Source organism: Pholcus phalangioides, unplaced genomic scaffold (genome assembly GCF_987345545.1).
Source record: "Pholcus phalangioides strain wild (caught in Gottingen) unplaced genomic scaffold, Ppha-v1.0 ptg000003l_1, whole genome shotgun sequence".
Classification (NCBI taxonomy): Eukaryota; Metazoa; Arthropoda; class Arachnida; order Araneae; family Pholcidae; genus Pholcus; species Pholcus phalangioides.
In genome coordinates, this window is record NW_028301596.1 from 12,173,756 (window position 1) to 12,191,751 (window position 17,996).

The window sequence follows — 17,996 nt, forward strand, 5'->3', positions numbered from 1 at the left end:
GGGGGGGGGGGGGACCGAGCCCCCAAGCACCCCTGCCTACGCCTCTGGTCGTGATCCATAGTTCAAGAGTTTCTGACTGTTTGTGGGTTTGAACGGACTCATAGGTTACGAACTCGTGTTAATCACTAGCAGGTATAATCCAGTATAATTTGAAGTTGAGGACCATTCAAGTATTACGTCAGCATCGATGGGTGGAAGGGGTTTCCGATTTGCTGACTTTTGGTGACAGGGGGGGGGAGGTTTGGGTGTAATGCTTACGTCATCAATCACCCTTTATGAAAATATGAAATATTCTTAATGGCATCTTACTCGGTGCGTCAAAAATTGAAAAACCCTTTCGATAGTTTGTGGGTACTTGAAATAACATTCGTCCCTATGGATAAGTGCCCTACAGAGCCACTCTAGTGATCTCTAAATGCTTCGCGGATCCAAGTGATCTGGAAATGTGTTCGGGCCGCTTAAGTGAGCTGGAACTGTGCCACGCATCACTCAAGTGGTCCGTAATTATATGCCGCGGATCACTTAAATAATCTGAGAATGTACCGCGGCTAACTTGAGTGATGCAGAATCGCACTGGGGGTGCCACTTACGTGCTCTAAAACTACGTCACATGCCACTAAAGGATCTATAAATGTGCCACGGATCGCTTAAGTGTTCTGCAACTGTGTACCGGGTCATTTAAGTGATCTGTAAATGTGCCGCTTAGTTAATTTTTCCAAAATTAGGTTTGAGGAGGCCGCATCAGATAACCCCCAGGGCCATATTTGGTCCGCGGGCAAAGGGTGTTTATGCGATTTATCATTATATGGCTTAAAGGGTGGGTAGCAATGAATTTATTAAAGATAAATTTTGAGTTCATAACCTTCAAATAACATTGAAATTAACAGAAATAATTATTACAATAACATATATAGGTATTTTCTTCCAAAATTTCAATTAAAATATTTTTTTGCATTAAAAAATAAATTTTTGATCGTCGGTGGTGGGGGGAGGCACGAGCCCTCTATGCCCTCCCCCCACCTGTGTAAGTCTCTGATCCCACCAATATGCGTCAGGATTCAGAGGGGCAGAGCTGATGACGAAACTTTGCTGGGGGGGGAAGGTGATCAAAAATGGCTAAAAATTTGCTGACGTAATACTTGAACGGCACCTTGCAGCCTTAGGCCAATCGTTCATATGATGTGAATGCATAGTTATTGGCCTTGAACTCGAATTGTCAATTGTATGCACACACCATGGCAAAGTCATAGAAACTACCCAATTTTTACTTTTTCCCTCGAAAACTAATGTTAATGTCAGTCTATTCATCGTTACTATCAAGGCGAAAAGTGAAATTCTATCCACCATTATATCAAAGCTAATGAAAATTTGAACCCCTTTCTGGTTGTTCAAGTTCTATCGAAATGGATGGGACAGTTTTTTGAATAAGATTATTATTACAAACTTCTCATGAATTCAAAGATTTTCATATTATCAAGTTATGAATAGCTTTGTAGCTCAATTATGGCCGCAACTAGATGCTTGGGCAGCCAGGGTATGCATGCATTTTGGCGCCCCCCTTTTAATGTTGGAGATGTTAAATGGTGAAATTTGTGCTCCTTTTGGTCCGGCGCCTGGGGCACCAGACCCCCCCCCCCCCAGTTGCAGCCCTGAGCTCAATAGATATTCTAAAAACAGTTCTAATATTATTAATAGCTACAAGTTTTATGAAAATTCATGAATAAATGTTATCGAGACAATTTAAACTCAAGAAAAATTTCATCGTTGTGGCTATTATTACCTGGTGGATAAAGCAAAACCAAACTCATCTATACCTCTTTCTTAAAGAAAATATCAGATTACCTACACATGCTTACATGCATTACGAAATTTAAACACTAATAATTGAAAAAGAATACCTGCGAAAACAATGATTATGGTAATAAAATATTTTGGCGAGTGTGGAGAAATAAATCTTAATACAAATAGTATTATTAATGCACGATTCACATCTTATTAAAATCAATATCTGTAATCACAGCATTTGTTTGCACAGATACAATATGCTTCATATTGGAATTTCGAGTTGATTTGGAAGTGAATGTATAAATTTATTGCATCAAGCCTATCAGTACCAGCTTTAGAATGGGAAATGTTGTCAATACTGAAAAATCACTCATTATCCGGTCCAGGTAATGTTAGCTAAAGTGAAACTGAAAAGAAAAATTTGAGGTTTTTTCAAGAAAAAACCACCTTTACCTCAAAGTAGTCCGAGCTGCATGCCACCCATCTGAACTCGTTTCTGGTAAAGTGGTAAGACAAGTGAATTTTGCTATAGAAATGCTAAAATGCAGGTCTCTAATGCTAATAAAAGGCCAATTATAATTCTGAAAAGAAATGGGTTTTTTATTTGTACAATTCCATTTGACTCAAACTTGGCTGACAAGCACAGACGTTAGGTACTGGAAGTATTAGGGGAAGGGGGAGAATTCAGACTCAATGTTTCTATAGGTGGCAAATACTGATGAAGAGACACTCGCCCCCCCCCCCCATGGGCAAGTTGTTATCCTATTAAGATTAACAGCACACCCCTAATTTTTATTTCAGTGTGAATTCATAGAATAAAAAATTGTGAAATCCAGGAATCTGATCTGCAGTTTCAACGCTAAGTGATCTTTGGTCAAGTCGCAAGCACAATAACACCTAACACAAATCTTCACACCACCTTCACAAACACCTAACACGATGCATATATGTAAATTTTTTTAACAATCATAATCCTGCCCTAACCCCAGACCTTCAAGTCTATCTTCGTCTATGTACCAAAATTTTGAAAAATCCGAGGGGTAAAACTAATTTTGGACAGTTTTTCTTTAGATGGGGAGAGGGGGAATGTTTGGCTCCTAAAAAATATGACTGGCACCTAATTTTTTTTTTAATTTGTCAAGCCCTGAATATGCTAATGAGTGAGTGATCATATGAATGACAAAGTGAATGAGTAATCGTGGAAGTGATCCAGTGACTGTATATATAAGTGATAAAGTGAATAACTGTGTTATGGATTGCACGCATGTGTTGCTAACTGAGTGAGCGATTGAGTAAGTGAATGTATGAGTGGGTCAATTTAGTGACCATATGAGGGAACTGCTGAATGACGAGTGACAATGTGAATGAGTAATTGAGCAAACCAATGACCCCAAGAGTGACTGAGTGAGCAAGTCAGTGACTGCAAGAGTGATTGAGTGAGCAAGTCAGTGACCATGTGAATGACTGGGTGGTGAGTGAATGGTCAAGTGAGTGACTGACCATATGAGTGACTCACTAACTTCCTGACTTACTTGCACATCAATCACTCACCTGCTTATCCACTCACTATGTTGATGAATTTCTTGTTCTGAATTTTTCTATTAGTGAATTGTCACTTGAGTTTTCCATTGGTGAATTATGGGCAATGAACTTTGCACACATGCATCTTAATGTGCATTTCACTGTTTTTACATGCCCATATTGCTATTCAAGGCCGTCATTTCAACTTTTTCCGGGGGGGGGGGGGTCAAAGAACATGTACTGAGTGTATGTGTGTGTGTGTGTGTGTGTGTATATATATATATATATATACATACATACATACCATTTTTTTTGTGTATTTTCAAAAGCCAGGGGGGCAACGCCCCTGACCCCCCCAAATGACGGGCCTGCTGCTATTCAGCATTTATGGCATGCCTATATAATATGTATATCACACGTAAATATATTCTACATCCCAGCTAGAAATCATGTTTGCACGTGTAAATATTTTAAACTGAAATCTCAGATTACCAATGTAATTATATCCAGGTGCAAATAATTGTATTACTAAACACCACTCACCAAAGAACTCTTCCCACTTGAAATCATCATCGGAATCCGATTTAGCAGCGACATCAGTATTAGCTTGGCACATGTCGCTATTTTTACGGTTATGGTCCGCGCATTTCACGATAACCATGGAAAAATAAGAAGTTGGGAGAAAAATATATATATATGAAAAAAATCACAGTTATCGGTTCCACTTAATTATCAGGAGGGTGGCAGTGATGGTAATCCACAGGTGTCATTGCACCGGAGTTAAATACCACGCTATCCACTGTATTATCTCGGCAGTGGTGTAATAATTGTAAAAGACTAGAACCATTACACTGAATCACTAACACAAAAACTTATATCGGACGAAGTAGTGTCTCCTCCGGTCCATTGTCCGACTCTTCGCAAAATCCAAATTAAATCCCGTTCAAACGCTAATTGCGGACGGCTATGACCACACGGACTGGTCCTTGACTTTGTCGTAAACAGGAAGAAAATTGTCAAAAAAAAAAAAAACCAACATAAAAATGAAAGAAAATAATGATGAAGTTTCCTCGGACGAACTAGACCATGAATTTCCACAATACCGTTGTTGTTGTAACGGTAAGAAAGAACGAATTAGGATGAACACACAGACACATTACACACACAAGAACCGATGTTGTTGAAGGCCGCAGGTAAGTAAACACAAGGAATCACCAGGTGCATGCGTTCAACACGGGGAAAAGAACTATAAAATAAACACAAAAATCATGTACATGTCTGGCACAAGTAGGTTTACATGAACACATGTTCGCCGGAATGATGTTTAAATCCCTAATTTAAATATAGGTCCTCTCTCTCTCTCACTCACATACACACAGAACTTCAGTGTTTGGATCGCATTCCGGCAGCGAGAGGGATTTTACTGTTGTGTCGGGTTCGCTCGGGTGATTTGGTCATTCAAAAACGTGAGTCAGGTTGCTACACCAACAACTCACTTCTTTGTCGCCAACGGAACCATTCCGTCGCCGATGACGAGAGTGAAGGCAGAGATGTTGGCGAGAGGTATGGCGAGAAAAGGAGAGATAGATATTCTCCGATATTTTCTCCCCTCTCCTTTTTCTTCTCTCTGGCGCCGTGATGCTCAGCCAATGTTATTTTTTTATGTGTAATATATATATGAATGAGAAAAAATCTATATTATTTAGTATAAAATTAAATAACACATATAGATTCAGGGTCTGATAAAGTTTCTTACTTTTACCTAGACGTTTTCAAGAATATGAACAGAAAAATGAAGATAATGTATATATATCTTTCTTTCACGATTTTGTATTTCAATCTATTCATTCTGTAAGTATTACGTCAGCAAATTTTTAGCCATTTTGGGCCCCTTTCCCCCGAAACTCTGACCCCTCCGTTCCCTCCCCCGTCAACAAAATTTCGTCAGCACTGCCCAACCTCCCAACGCATATTGGCGGGATTAGAGACGTACGCGAGAGGGGGGGGGGCATGGAGGCTCGTGCGCCTCCTCCCCCCATAAGAGGAAAAAAAATTTCTTAATGCAAAAAGTATTTAAAAAATAATTAAAATTTCGAAAGAAAATACCTCTTTATATATGTTATTATAATCAATTTCTGTCAATTCCAATTCTGTTTGAAGGGCTAAGAACTCTCTCTCTCTCTCGAAATTTCTTTTTAAGAAATTCATTGAGACCCACCCTTTAAGCCATGTATGGTAAATGTGGCCCTGAAGGTTATCTGACGTGACCTGCCCCCCCCCCTCCAAACGTAATTTTGTAAAAAAAATGAACTAAGCGGCACATTTACAGATTGCTTAAATGGCCCTTGGCACAATTCCAAAGCATTTAAGAGGCCCGTGGCATATTTTCAGATCACTTAAGTAACTCGCGACACATTTCCAGAGCACTTGAAGGATCCACGAGACATTTAGAGATCACTTAAGTGGCTCTGTAGGGGACTTATTGGGGAGAATGTTAGTTCAGATGCCCACAAACCACAGTTCAGAATGCCATTAAGAATATATCATTTTTATAAAGGGTGGTTGGTGACGTAAGCATCATCCAAATCCACCCCCCACCCATCGATGCTGACGTAATACTTGAATGACCCCTAACCCAGTAATTCCCGAAAGGTTGATCGCTAAACTCTTCATGAAGTAACGCAGGACCGTCTCAATAGCACCGTGGGTCCTCGGGCAAAGTGATATTCTGTGGGTCCCTAATTCATTGAAAGTACCTGCTCATAAATTTTTATGTGTCTCGGAAACCATAGCACTAAATCTCCTTATTACGGGTTCCCTGATGCACTTGAGCGCCCCCTTCCGGGCCGTGCCCAGGCTGGCCCCATGCGTTGAGACGGCACTGTCACTGAAGCGCATGTGAACATCAGGCCCAGATAACAATCAGCTAAATTCCTGAAAATACAGACAAAATCAGGCTCGGAATCTATGGTCAACCATTAACATAGTTATATCCAACCCGTTGCCTGTGGAGCCCAGAAACGACTTCGTTGTTTGAAGCTTTCTTGAAAATCATAGTAATCTGAGGCTTTGTGGAATATCATTTGTTACCTGAAGCTTTGTTTAAAATCATTTGTTATACAAAGCTTTGTTGGAAATAGCTGTGTTTTTCGAAGCTTTGTTGAAAATAATTGTTATTTTCATGTGAAGCTTTTTTAAAAATCATTGTTACATCATAATTTTTTTTTAATTATTTTCATCTGAAGGTTTCTTGAAAACAATTGTAATCTCAGGCTTTATCGAAAACTATTTGCTATCCAAACCTTTGTTGAACAGTTTTTCGAGGCTTTGTTGAACATATAGTTGTTATCTGAAGCTTTGTTGAAAATGTCTTCTGAAGCAATGTCAAAAATTATTATTATCTAAAGCTTTGTTGAAAATCATTGTTTTGAGACGTTTTATTGAATAATGGATATCAATCTTTCTGAATCCTTATTGAAAAATTTATTCTTTCCTAAGCTCAGCTTTAGCTTAGATAAAGCTCATGAGTTTATCTAAAGCTCAATTGAAATCAATGTTTTCTGACGCTCGGTGCAAAAATAGTTATTATTAGAAATTTTTGATTTTTCAGCGAATGTATGTCCCTTAAATATGCTGACCAAAAACTACCTGGGCCCAGTAGAAATTTCTCATTTACTCATTGGGAAATCAGGCTAAAAACTCATAGTAACACAGCAAAAATTTTGAAAAATAAATTTTTCTGAAAAAATATTATTTGTTTCATTCAGTTAACCATGGAAATGAGACGTGCGCTCAGATCTGTTTCGAAACTGACTATTCTCTGATATTCGAAGGCACTGGAATGTAAATATTTAGCAACGCGTTTCCCATCTCCGTCAAGAAGCAAGTTCAGTGTCACTGACTTATGGTAAAATAGAATTCATGAAAACAGCAAATAGTGCTTAAAAGAAAAGGGGGGATGAGATTAGAATAGAGTGTTAAACTAAACTTCGAATCCCACCTCGCAAATAGAAAAAAAAAAGCCATTTTTTTTTCCTCTGACAGTTCCATTCTAGAAGGTCAGGAGTTCATCCAGTGATTGGCACGAGGCGTCATTACTTATAGAGAGCTCAGCATACAACATAGCGCTTGACCACTGGCGACACATTGGCTCTTCGTTTATGAGTTTTTCTGTTAGGAAAAAAAAAATGTTGCCTTTTTTTCACTTTTTTTTTGTTCTCTGCGGTTGCAAACAAATACTCATCATAGAAAACTTTTTCTTCAACCTCAACCTCGAATCCGTTTTCACTCTGTGTGTGTTGAGTAGCAATGATAATATTTTCTACTTACAGGTAATTCTGAGAATTTTTTATATGTATGTCAATGTGGTTACGCTTATGTTTGCTACCCGACAGCAGAGTGGTCACTGAATCAACCTCCGGTTTAAAGGGTCAGTTCGGATCATGAAATCGTGGCAGGGAAGCGAAATGCTAACACCTACTATGTATCTCAACATCATCATGGGCCACCGGGCAAAATGGTGCTCTGAGGGTCCTGCTAGGCTGGAATTACCAGTCTCATAATTTACGCATAAACTTCTGAAAAACAAATGGGCCCGGGTAGACCTATGCGTTTAGATTGTCGAGCCACTCTTGGGGGTGTGCGACAGGTGCGGTCGCATCGGGCCCCGCACTCACAGAAATATATAATATATATAATAATTTCTTTCACATTAATTCTTAATATCCATCAATTTTGGAATTATTTCCCTCATTAATTCTGAATTTTCGTCAATTCTGGAATTCTTTCATTAATTCTGGAAAATTCTTTCTTTCATTAATTCTGGAAAATTCTTTCTTTCATTAATTCTGGAAAATTCTTTCTTTCATTAATTCTGGAAAATTCTTTCTTTTATTAATTCTGAAATTATTTCTTTCCTCAATTCTGGAATAAGTTCTCGCATTAATTCTGAATTTTCAATCTCAATTTTTTTTTCTGGGATTTTTCCCTCTCATTATACACAGTAATTTTAAATTTTCATCAATTCTGGAATTATTTCTTTTATGAACTTGGAGCTTTCACCAATTCTGGAATTATTTCTTCTGGATTTTTATTATTGCTGAAATTATATCTCTCAGTTATTTCTCATTTTTAATTCATGAATTCTAAATTTTCATCAGTTCTCATTAGGACTTAATTTTCATTATTTTTGAAATTATTTCTTTTTTTCATTGATCTAATTATTTTTCCCCCAGTTCTAAATTTTTACCGATTCAAAAATTTTATTAATTTATTGTCTTAATTTACATTCATTTGTGTTTATATATTTTAGATTAAATATTTTACAGCGTTTCTGTATATTCCGTGATACTGCATGAATCGTTTGGGTGTCCGATCAGCCTCCCCCACAAAATATATAAAATCGGGAATAAGGAGCCCCGAAATTATTTTCGCCCCCGCGACTGACAAGGGTGGCCCTGACTTGATACTATAGTTTCCTGATAAACTAACTGGTAATCTAACTGGAATACGAGCTTATGATGTCCTAATAACGCACTCCAACACTTCGGTCATTAAGTCCATTTATTTATGTTTCGATTGACGTCATCAAAGTGAACCGAAAATAGAACTTGAGGAACCGAAGACCAATTATAACTCATTCTAGGGATTAGATGGATCAAGATTTCCTTACCGTCGATTTATTTCTCGAGCAAGAATTTCCCACTCTAGTCCAAGACATCGTATGGTAATCATTCAGCTATCAATCATCTTGACTGCAGAGCCGTCTTTTCGTAGGGTAACGGCCCAAGCAGAATTTTGAGCCATTCAGTCCAGTTTTATACATTAAAAATCTTGGAATAAGAGTGATATTAAAAAATCTTCACTTTTCTGGAAGTGCCGGTTTCACATATAGGGTCTTGTTGGTCTGATGACATCTCCAAGTGTCTATTATTGACGTTAGTTAGTGAGACCTATTATCATGCTATCCTAAAGGCGAAAACACACTATATCAGGGGTTCTCAAACTGTGCGCCTCCAACCTTTGTCAGGGTCACCGCTCCGCACTACACTGACGTGACATCAGTGTAGTGCGTTTCGGCCTTTACATCATACAATATTTTTGCTTCCAGATGCCGAATCATAACGTTTTATGGTTGGATCACTGAAAGCAAGTGTGGTAAGGGGACAGTTAGAAAAATTTGGCAGTGTAAATTCTAGAAAATGACAAGGTAGGCAGAGTAGATGGAGGTAGGCAAGGGCAAAAATTCTGAAAAGGCTTAGGTAGGAAGGATAAATTCAGAGCAGTGCAGAGGGTCAAAAATTCGGGAAAAGTGCAGAAGGGGATAAAAAATGCCGAAAAATGTAAAAAAAGCAAAAAATTTTGGAAAGGCAGCAGGAATTTCGAAAATGGCCAAAATAAATGTATTAATTTATTTTTGAAAATAAATTCTAAAAGGAATGGGTGTTCGTCGAAATTCTGAAAAAGTGCCAGGGAAGCAAAAATCCATAACAAAACATTTATTGCAATTCCATTCCCTCCTTTGAATAATTGGAATTTCAACATATTTCCATGTTGACCAAACGCATAGAATAATAAAACAAATCCCATGATGCAAAATATAACTCAAAACAACATGAACTTATTGGATAGATGACAGATAACAATCAAAACTACCAAAAGTCCACTATTCTCCACTGTCTCCCCAACGTCCTCGACAGTTACATAACAGTTACGGCAGGGAAGGAGGGTTGACATGTCAGATTTTCACTGGCCATGGAATGAAAATAAAAATCACATGCACTACATCATACAATGAAGGAGTTTTTACTCTCTTCTTTCTTGTTGAGAATGGTACGAGTAGTCGCCTCAAGGCCATCAGATTCGTTGACGAATCGAATTCAGTGGTGTATCGTATTTCTTTCAAAGCCCCCCTCATCATAACATCAGGCATATTGAAAAATAAATAAATAGAATTTAGATGATGGCCTTTGGAAGGATATGTTAAGATATCATCTTCTCTCTACTTTCTGGTAAAACACCAGCTGTAGTGCAAAGTATGGGAGGAGGGCGAAGGGAAAAAAAGGCATTAATGATTATCTCTGTTATCTCTTGAATTTAAATTAGGTAGAAAAAATATGGCCTACGCATCAATGTTAATGAGAGGCCCGGCAGATGGGATATTAAGGCCTTCATTTAGTGATATAATGGATTTCGAATGTGTCTCTTCGTGTCCAATGGAATATAAGCTCGATCATTTCTCGTGTTGCTCAGGATTGTGAATCTTCCTCAGGGCTAATGGCTACTAAGATGCCAGTGGCCGATACTGACCGATCTGATAAGGGGCCGTTCAAGTATTACGGCAGCAAATTTTTTTGCCATTTTTGCCCCTTTCCCGTCAGCAAAACTCTAACCCCCCCCCCCCATCTTGTCAGCAAATTGTCGTCAGCTCTGCCACCTACCTCCTAACGTATATTTGGATCTGAGACGGAAGCGAGGGTGGGAGTTTTTTCTTCCGAAAAATATTTTTTTTAATTAAAATTTCGGGAGAAAATGCCCTTATATGTTATTATAATGAATTTTGGTTAATTTCAATGCTATTTAAAGGCTAAGAACACAAAATTTCTCTTCAAGAAATTCATTGAGACCCACCCTCTAAGCCATATACGGTAAACCCTTGGCCTACGGGCAAAATGTGGCACCGAGGGTAACCTGATGTGGCCTGCAACCACAAACCTAATTTTGTAAAAATGAACTAAGTGGCACACTTACAGATCGTTTAAGATCCCGTGGTACATTTTTAGATCATTCAAGTAGGCCCGTGGCAAATTCACAGATCACCTAATTGGCCCGCGACACACTTCCAGAACACTTAAACGATCCGTGGCACTTTTAAAGATCTTTTGAGTGACATATGTTGTACAGAGCACTTAAGTGGCTCCCAGTGTGGTTCTACATCACTCAAATTACCCGCGACATATTCCCCAGATCATTTAAGTGATCCGCGGCATAATTACGGATCAATTGAGTGATGCTGGCACATTTCCAGATCACTTGAATCTAAGAAACATTTAGAGATCACTAAACGGGCTCTGTAGGGGACTTATCAATAGGGAGAATGTTAGTCAGGTGCCCCCAAAATATATATATCGAAAGGTTTTTCTATATTAAGAATATTTCATATTTTCATAGATGGGGGTCGATGACGTAAACATCATCTGAACCCCCCCCCCCTCCCTTGTCATTAAAAGTAGGTAATAGCACCCACGGCATTTTACTGGCGAACCGTTGATCCTAGAGCTACACCTGCAATTAGAAAAGTATCCAAATGGCGCGTAGAATGCATTCATTATTTGTTACCCCCCTCTCTCTGTTGATGCCAAAAAAAAAATCTCACGTTTCTAAGTGTGATATTCGCGGAGATATTCAAATTCGAAAAATGGAGGAAACTTTAGAAAAAACAGCATTATATAAATGCAGTTAAACCGTTTTACCTAATCCTAATCTATCTTTATAATGTAGGGCTTGATAAATCGAGAGAAAAAAATTAGTCGTTAACAAAAAATTTTTATAGGCACCAAAAACTTTTCTCCCGCCAAAATTGGTCCAAAATAATGTAGTCCTTGACTTGTCCAGGACCCCTTCTTCATGCTAACAGACATGTTGACATGATTTCAATCATTTTGTGCTGTCTTCAGATTTCAATTCAAGTATCATACATAAAAGAGTAGGGCACCAATGTCAATTTTTTAGTCGCCATGGTGAAATGTCGAATGATATTTGTCAATCCCTGTATTATATTAATGTAATAATATATTATAGTAGTATTATATTAATGTAATAATATAATAATGTCCCTTATTAATAATATATAATTAATGTATTATTAATGTCCCAATGCCCCCCCCCCCTTTACATCCTGCAGCAATGTCCCTAGGCTGAAATCTTTTTCACGGGCCCCTTCAATAGCGATTTTTTTTTAATTTAAATTTTCCCGGGCTCCCGTGCTGGAACTCTGTCAGCCATACCCTTGTGGAGTCCATTGAATGCTTACTTGTTCAACATTACGAAAGCGGGAATAAAACATAATTAATCCAAGAAACATCATAAATTTTTGTTTCCAGTTGTGACTGTATAACCCAGGGGCGTGACAAATCTCAGGTGCCAGGTCACCATGGTGATTTTAGAATCGGTATTGGCACCAAAAACTATCTGCATCGGACAGGGGTTGTCAATTATTGCCGGTAAAAACTGGTTTTGACCAGGCCACTGGCCAAAAATGGTTTTAACCGATAAAAAGTGGTCAAAACTGGTCGAAACTAGTGGAATGGTCTTCAACTGACGTAGTAATAGTTTTAACTGTTTTCTTTCATATTAAATTTATAATTTAGATTGTCTTTACTTTTAACAAGCATCAGAATGTGTTTTTTTAAAAGACGGTTGCGTTCACTTTGACCAAGTATGGTTCTAACCATGCGGAAAAGCTGTTTCGATTGTCCTGGTTGATATCAGTTTTGATCATTTTGAGTTGTTTACTGCTATAGACGACTTCAAAATTTTCGAAAAAGAAATAAAAACCAATTTTTCCATTATTAATTTTTTCCTCATACAGCTGCCATAGTATCATGTCACCTCCTTCTCCTCACAACAGGCAAGACAGCAACTGGTAGAGAGCAGGGGGGGGGGGGGTGTAGTGTCCTAGGCACTGGATTAGGAAGGTCACTGAGTTTTCCCTGTTCCTCCGTTCAAAATTACGGGGGGGGGGGTCAAAATAGACTCAGCCCCCCCCCCCTGGTGACAAAGCAAATTTTTTTGTTTCTAGTTTGAATGGTTTATATTTATTTTTTATCAGTTTCTGTAACTACAGCCCCGAGAGCAGGTCCTACAACTACTCAATGCCATAGCGGGGGGAGAGACTTGACGGTTTGGTCTCCCGCGAAAAGTTCAAAAAATCATAAAAAGGAATCAACAAGTACCTGAAAAAGAAGAGAAAAAATTCTTGGCTCTCTCTCTTGAAAAAATTTGGCTGGGCTCTAAATTCTTTTTCGATTTGTCAAGCCCTGGTAATCATGCCAAAAAAAAGTTCATGTTGACAATTACAAATCATGTCTAAAAATCACACGATCATAACTTTTAACCCAAACGGTCAGTATTAGGTTCTTGAGAGCTGAAACAGCAGAAAAAAAATACGTGTGTTTGTGTGTATATATAAATCAACCTCGAGGGCATCGGATTCGCCATCTTTTTTTTTCATTATTATTCTCATTTCACTCATGGTTTAATGGCGCCCGAATGTCTCAAAGCATCATCAGCACATTTACTACTCTCGAACCATTTCTTTCCCCCTCTCGTCTCTTTCCATTCATTTTTGTGGCCTAATGTATTTGATGCTAAACCCCAAACGGCCTGTTTCTAGGAAGGAATCACATTAGAGTATGTGTTGCATTTTATGCCATATCTAATGCACATTCGAAATGTATTTCGAATCTTCTCTTTTTCCTTTTCTGAGGCTCCACGGTAATAATTGCCGTGTCTACATTGCACCGCGGTCGTTATTACCAATTAGGAAGGTTAATAAACTTAATTTTTTAACGGCCCGATATGATACGGTCGGGCCCCCGTCTCAAAAGGAAGCATGAGAGATGACTAAATTCCTCCAATAAAGTGATGTCTTGTTACGAGATCAGATGATAACGAGCCGATTATTATTATTACTATATGGGCTATGGCGTTGGATATGAGATGTGAATCGGAATGAGAGAGATATTCGGAATGAACTCGATGGATACATTCCGGTTCCGCTCATTCCGAGGCCACTAGTCAATAATTGGTAGGGAAGTGCAGTAATTAAGATGTCAGGGTTAAAAAAAAATTATTATCATTATTGGCAATGAAGTCTATTGTTGTTTAATCTCATCTAAAATTTTGATCTTTTAATGAAATGAAATCTGTCCAATTATTGTAATAACTTAAAATATCTATTTTTTTTAGTCTACCGTCTATGGCTGGGCCTAGGCGGCACCTCCTAGAGATATAAGGCCTCCGCGCACTGCTCGTGACGTCAGCAAGTAGTTCATTTTCTCTCAGTGAATATTCGTGGAAAAATTTCCAAAGTACGATTTTCAAATTTTACAAAGTACGGCTGGCTTAAAAATTTTTAGAGTCACGAGCGTTATATATACCATAGTTTCCCAAACTTTTTGTTTCATCTCGCCCCTTCTTCAGAATTTTTTTTTCTCTCATCGCCGCCTCCCCCCCCCCCCGACTCAAGCGTACCCATAGGGTCCGATGTTATACTCGTAGCTTTTATCGCTCCCCTGGACCATTCCATTCCTACCAGGGGGGTGATATATGCCCATTTTGGGTAGCACTGATTTATTATCGTCATCAGCGATGGTGAACACCCATATGGCAAATCGAACATTTGCTCTTAAATCTGGATCAACATAATTAAAGCTAATCTTTCAATGGGAAGCTTAATTGGGTAATACGAAATCGAGTTTTGTGGGCTTCATTGAGCATGGCTGTGTGCTCTCGCATAAGTTGAAGTCGTACATACTGTACACCCGCAAACCAATCATTGCTGAAGAAAGGTGGAGCTGACCGGGCTTTGGTCAGGAACCCACCACAATTCTTTTCTTTTTTTTTTGTATTTTTATAGTACACAATCATTATGGGGGGGGGGGGGCCCATGGCCCCCACATCCTGGAGCGGGGCCCCTAGGATGAGACTTTAGGTGGGCCCCCAGACCAGACTTTTCATGGGGCCCCTTTATAGTGAATTTATGGCGTGAAAAAACAAAAAAATGATTAAAATCGTCCCGGGCCCCAGGGCTGGAGCCCTGTCAGCCTCTCCCTTGTGGGGGGCCATGAAACCAATATTGACTCTCGGGGGATCCCGGAAATCTTATAACTTGAATAAAAATTGTTTAATAATTGTTTGATAAATGTGTATCTAATTTTTATTTGTCCATCTATACAATATTGTTTGCCGTGGGGACCCATACAAGAGGATGCGATTGAAAGTGACAAAGATATTGTTTGAGTTGAACAAAAAAAACTAGTGATGGGGAGTCGACAATACAGCAGGGAAGTTTGTTCCATTCACCAATGGTATGAGGAAACACCTGTATTTAAAGCAGTCAGTGGAAGCAAAAGTGAGTTTTGTTTTAAGGAAATGGTCGAGTCATCTGGAGGCGTAGGATGGTTTGGCTGAAATACCAGAAGTATCAAGGTTGGGATAACCGTGGAAAATCTTATATAACAGGGTTGATCGAGCAATGAGACTAAGAAAACACAAAAGATGACCAACAGTCGTGAATAAATCGGATGAATTTATTTTGCATTGACTCGAGTTTGTGTATATTACTGGAGGTGTAGGGGGCCCCAGATTTCGGCGGCGTAAGAATGAGCGATGGGCCACCGAGGCTCACTCATACATTCAAAACAGGCCCAATACGACAATTATGTAAACATAGAAATTAGAATGCAGTACAGCATCGGCGTACGCAAAGGGGAGAGGAGGGAACCCACGCCCCTTTGAGAAGAGATTATAGTGTTATTTTGTAAGAAAAAACGTAATCATTCCTTCCCCCCTCAGGAGAAAAAAGTTTTGAAACTCCCCCCCCCCCCCGAGAAAATCCTGCTTACGCCTACGCAGTATAGTACAGTATGTACATAGTTAGAACTATATGTGTTATATCTCCATAAAAATAAGAAAAATTATATTTACCACTCTATATCCAATATTGTAAGTCCAATTAATCCTGATCGGAAACACACTAGTTATTGTTGTAATCCATTATTGTAATTTATGAAAACACAAGACACTTTCAACAATGGCTTTTCACGTTCAAAGAAATCACTTCTAATTTTTAGACGAGAAAATACGCTGAAAACAAACAAGAAAGCACAGATATATACAACGAGAGAGTTGTGTGTTCCTTGCTGTCGACCCTCGTAAAAAGGAAAGAAAAAAAAGCATCTTCCGATAATGGACTGGTCCCTACAGGTGCCAAAGGTCATTTTTGCAGCAAGAGCTTCCCATTGGTCTAACGACCTCGCTTGTAGGTCTCAAGGTCAAATTCCTCTCTCCCATCAAACAATAGAGTCCAAGTCACTGTCTTGATGACCTCTTCCTTCCACTGTACTTATAATCCATAACATACAGGTGCTGCTGATTTCCCTCCCTACCTACAGGGAGTCGAAACTACAATAGGATCTTAGTGCATAGTGATACCTGTTTTGGCAATGTATAGGGCGGGGCAAACACTTCAGCAGCATGGTGTCAATGATACATTTTTTTGAAAGCCATAGTTATATTGTTGGCCATGAGCTCTATAATATCTTTGTTTGGTTATTAAAGGAACCGACTTCATGACCATTGTGGGGTCGAAGCTGAATTGAAATATACAGGGGATCAATGGATTCTGTACAATAAGATAACATCCTTTTAACACAAGTATGGTAAATAAAGAATTCCACAAAGAAAAAAGCATTGTTGTACAGTACTATTATTATTAGTATTGATGTCTGGAAAAATATGTTTACGTGAGAAGTATATAAAGAGCAGGTTATAATAAGATATTATACAGGGCCGCCCTTACCAGACGCTGAGCAAGAGGCATCTAGATAATTTCGGGACCCTCCACCCCCTTAGCCCCGAATTTTATATATATTCTGTTGGAGAGGGGAATCGAAAATTCAGGAAATATTGAAATTCAGACTAAACGCAAAAAATACTTTTGAAAATAATAAAAATTCGTAAGGGGAATATCTTCTAGCCTCCCTGTCGTTATCCTTTTGCAGCGTGATAAGCTGATAACGATAACTCACAGGGGGAAAAAATAAGTTTGGTTAAACCTTAGCTTCAGAATTCACAAAAAAAATTTCGTCTGGAAATAAAATTGATAGCATTATCCGAAGTTCTAAAAACTTTTAATGAATTCTTCCGCATGTTATGATATTGGCCTTTTCCGTTCTAAATATGTATTAATTCATTAAATTTCACCTGCGGGGGAAAAACCGATGTTATGAAAATATTATGAACAATATTTATTTGAAAAATCATTAAAAAAAAATGAAGTGAGTTTAAATAAACCTTCAAAAATATGCACTTACACTGAAAATTCTTTGATTTTATGCATTTATATGCGTTAATGCTGAAAAGGGCCAAAATATGCAAATGCATTTGCAGATAATCCGGGCTCTAGTGATAAAAATACCCAAATGATAACATTTTTCGTCATTATCAATTCAGATCGTTTCTTAATTTTGGGAAAAAAGAATATATTTTCTTAATTATGGAAAAAAAAGTCTTTCTCTGATTCTGAAAAAAATCTTTTCTTAATTCTAATTTTTTTTTTCTTCGTCTCGATTCTGAATTTTTTTCATCACTGAAAAAAATAATTTTCCCTTATTCAAGGAAAAGATTTTTTGATTGATTCAGAAAAAAGATCTTTAATTGATCCAGGGAAAAAAGGCCCCTTTATAAATTCAGAAAAAATATCTTTCTAAATTCAAAAGGATTATCGATTGATTCAGAAAAAGATCTTTGATTATATTCCAGGAAAAAAGATTTTTTTTGAACTCGGAAAAAATATCTTTCTGAATTCAGAGAATATATCTATGATTGATTCAAAAAATATCTTTCATTAATTCAGAAAAAATATCTTTCATTTATTCAGAAAAAATGTCTTTCATTAATTCAGAAAA

General features: G+C 38.1%; 1 protein-coding gene across 2 annotated transcripts in view; it reads right to left on the reverse strand.

The window, feature by feature from the left end:
* Positions 1 to 16,244, reverse strand: part of GEFmeso (Guanine nucleotide exchange factor in mesoderm) — a 131,786-nt gene extending 115,542 nt beyond the window's left edge. Inside the window, exon 1 of one of the 2 annotated variants that reach the window (XM_089244229.1) lies at positions 16,015 to 16,244. Coding sequence is in view for 1 of the 2 variants with exons in the window: in XM_089244201.1 (XP_089100327.1) it covers positions 3,850 to 3,967 (118 nt within the window). In the remaining variant the exon portion in view is untranslated. Of the gene's footprint in view, positions 1 to 3,849; positions 4,759 to 16,014 lie in introns of those variants that run through there. The other variant, XM_089244201.1, reaches the window with a different exon arrangement.
* Between the last annotated feature and the right edge of the window lie 1,752 nt (positions 16,245 to 17,996).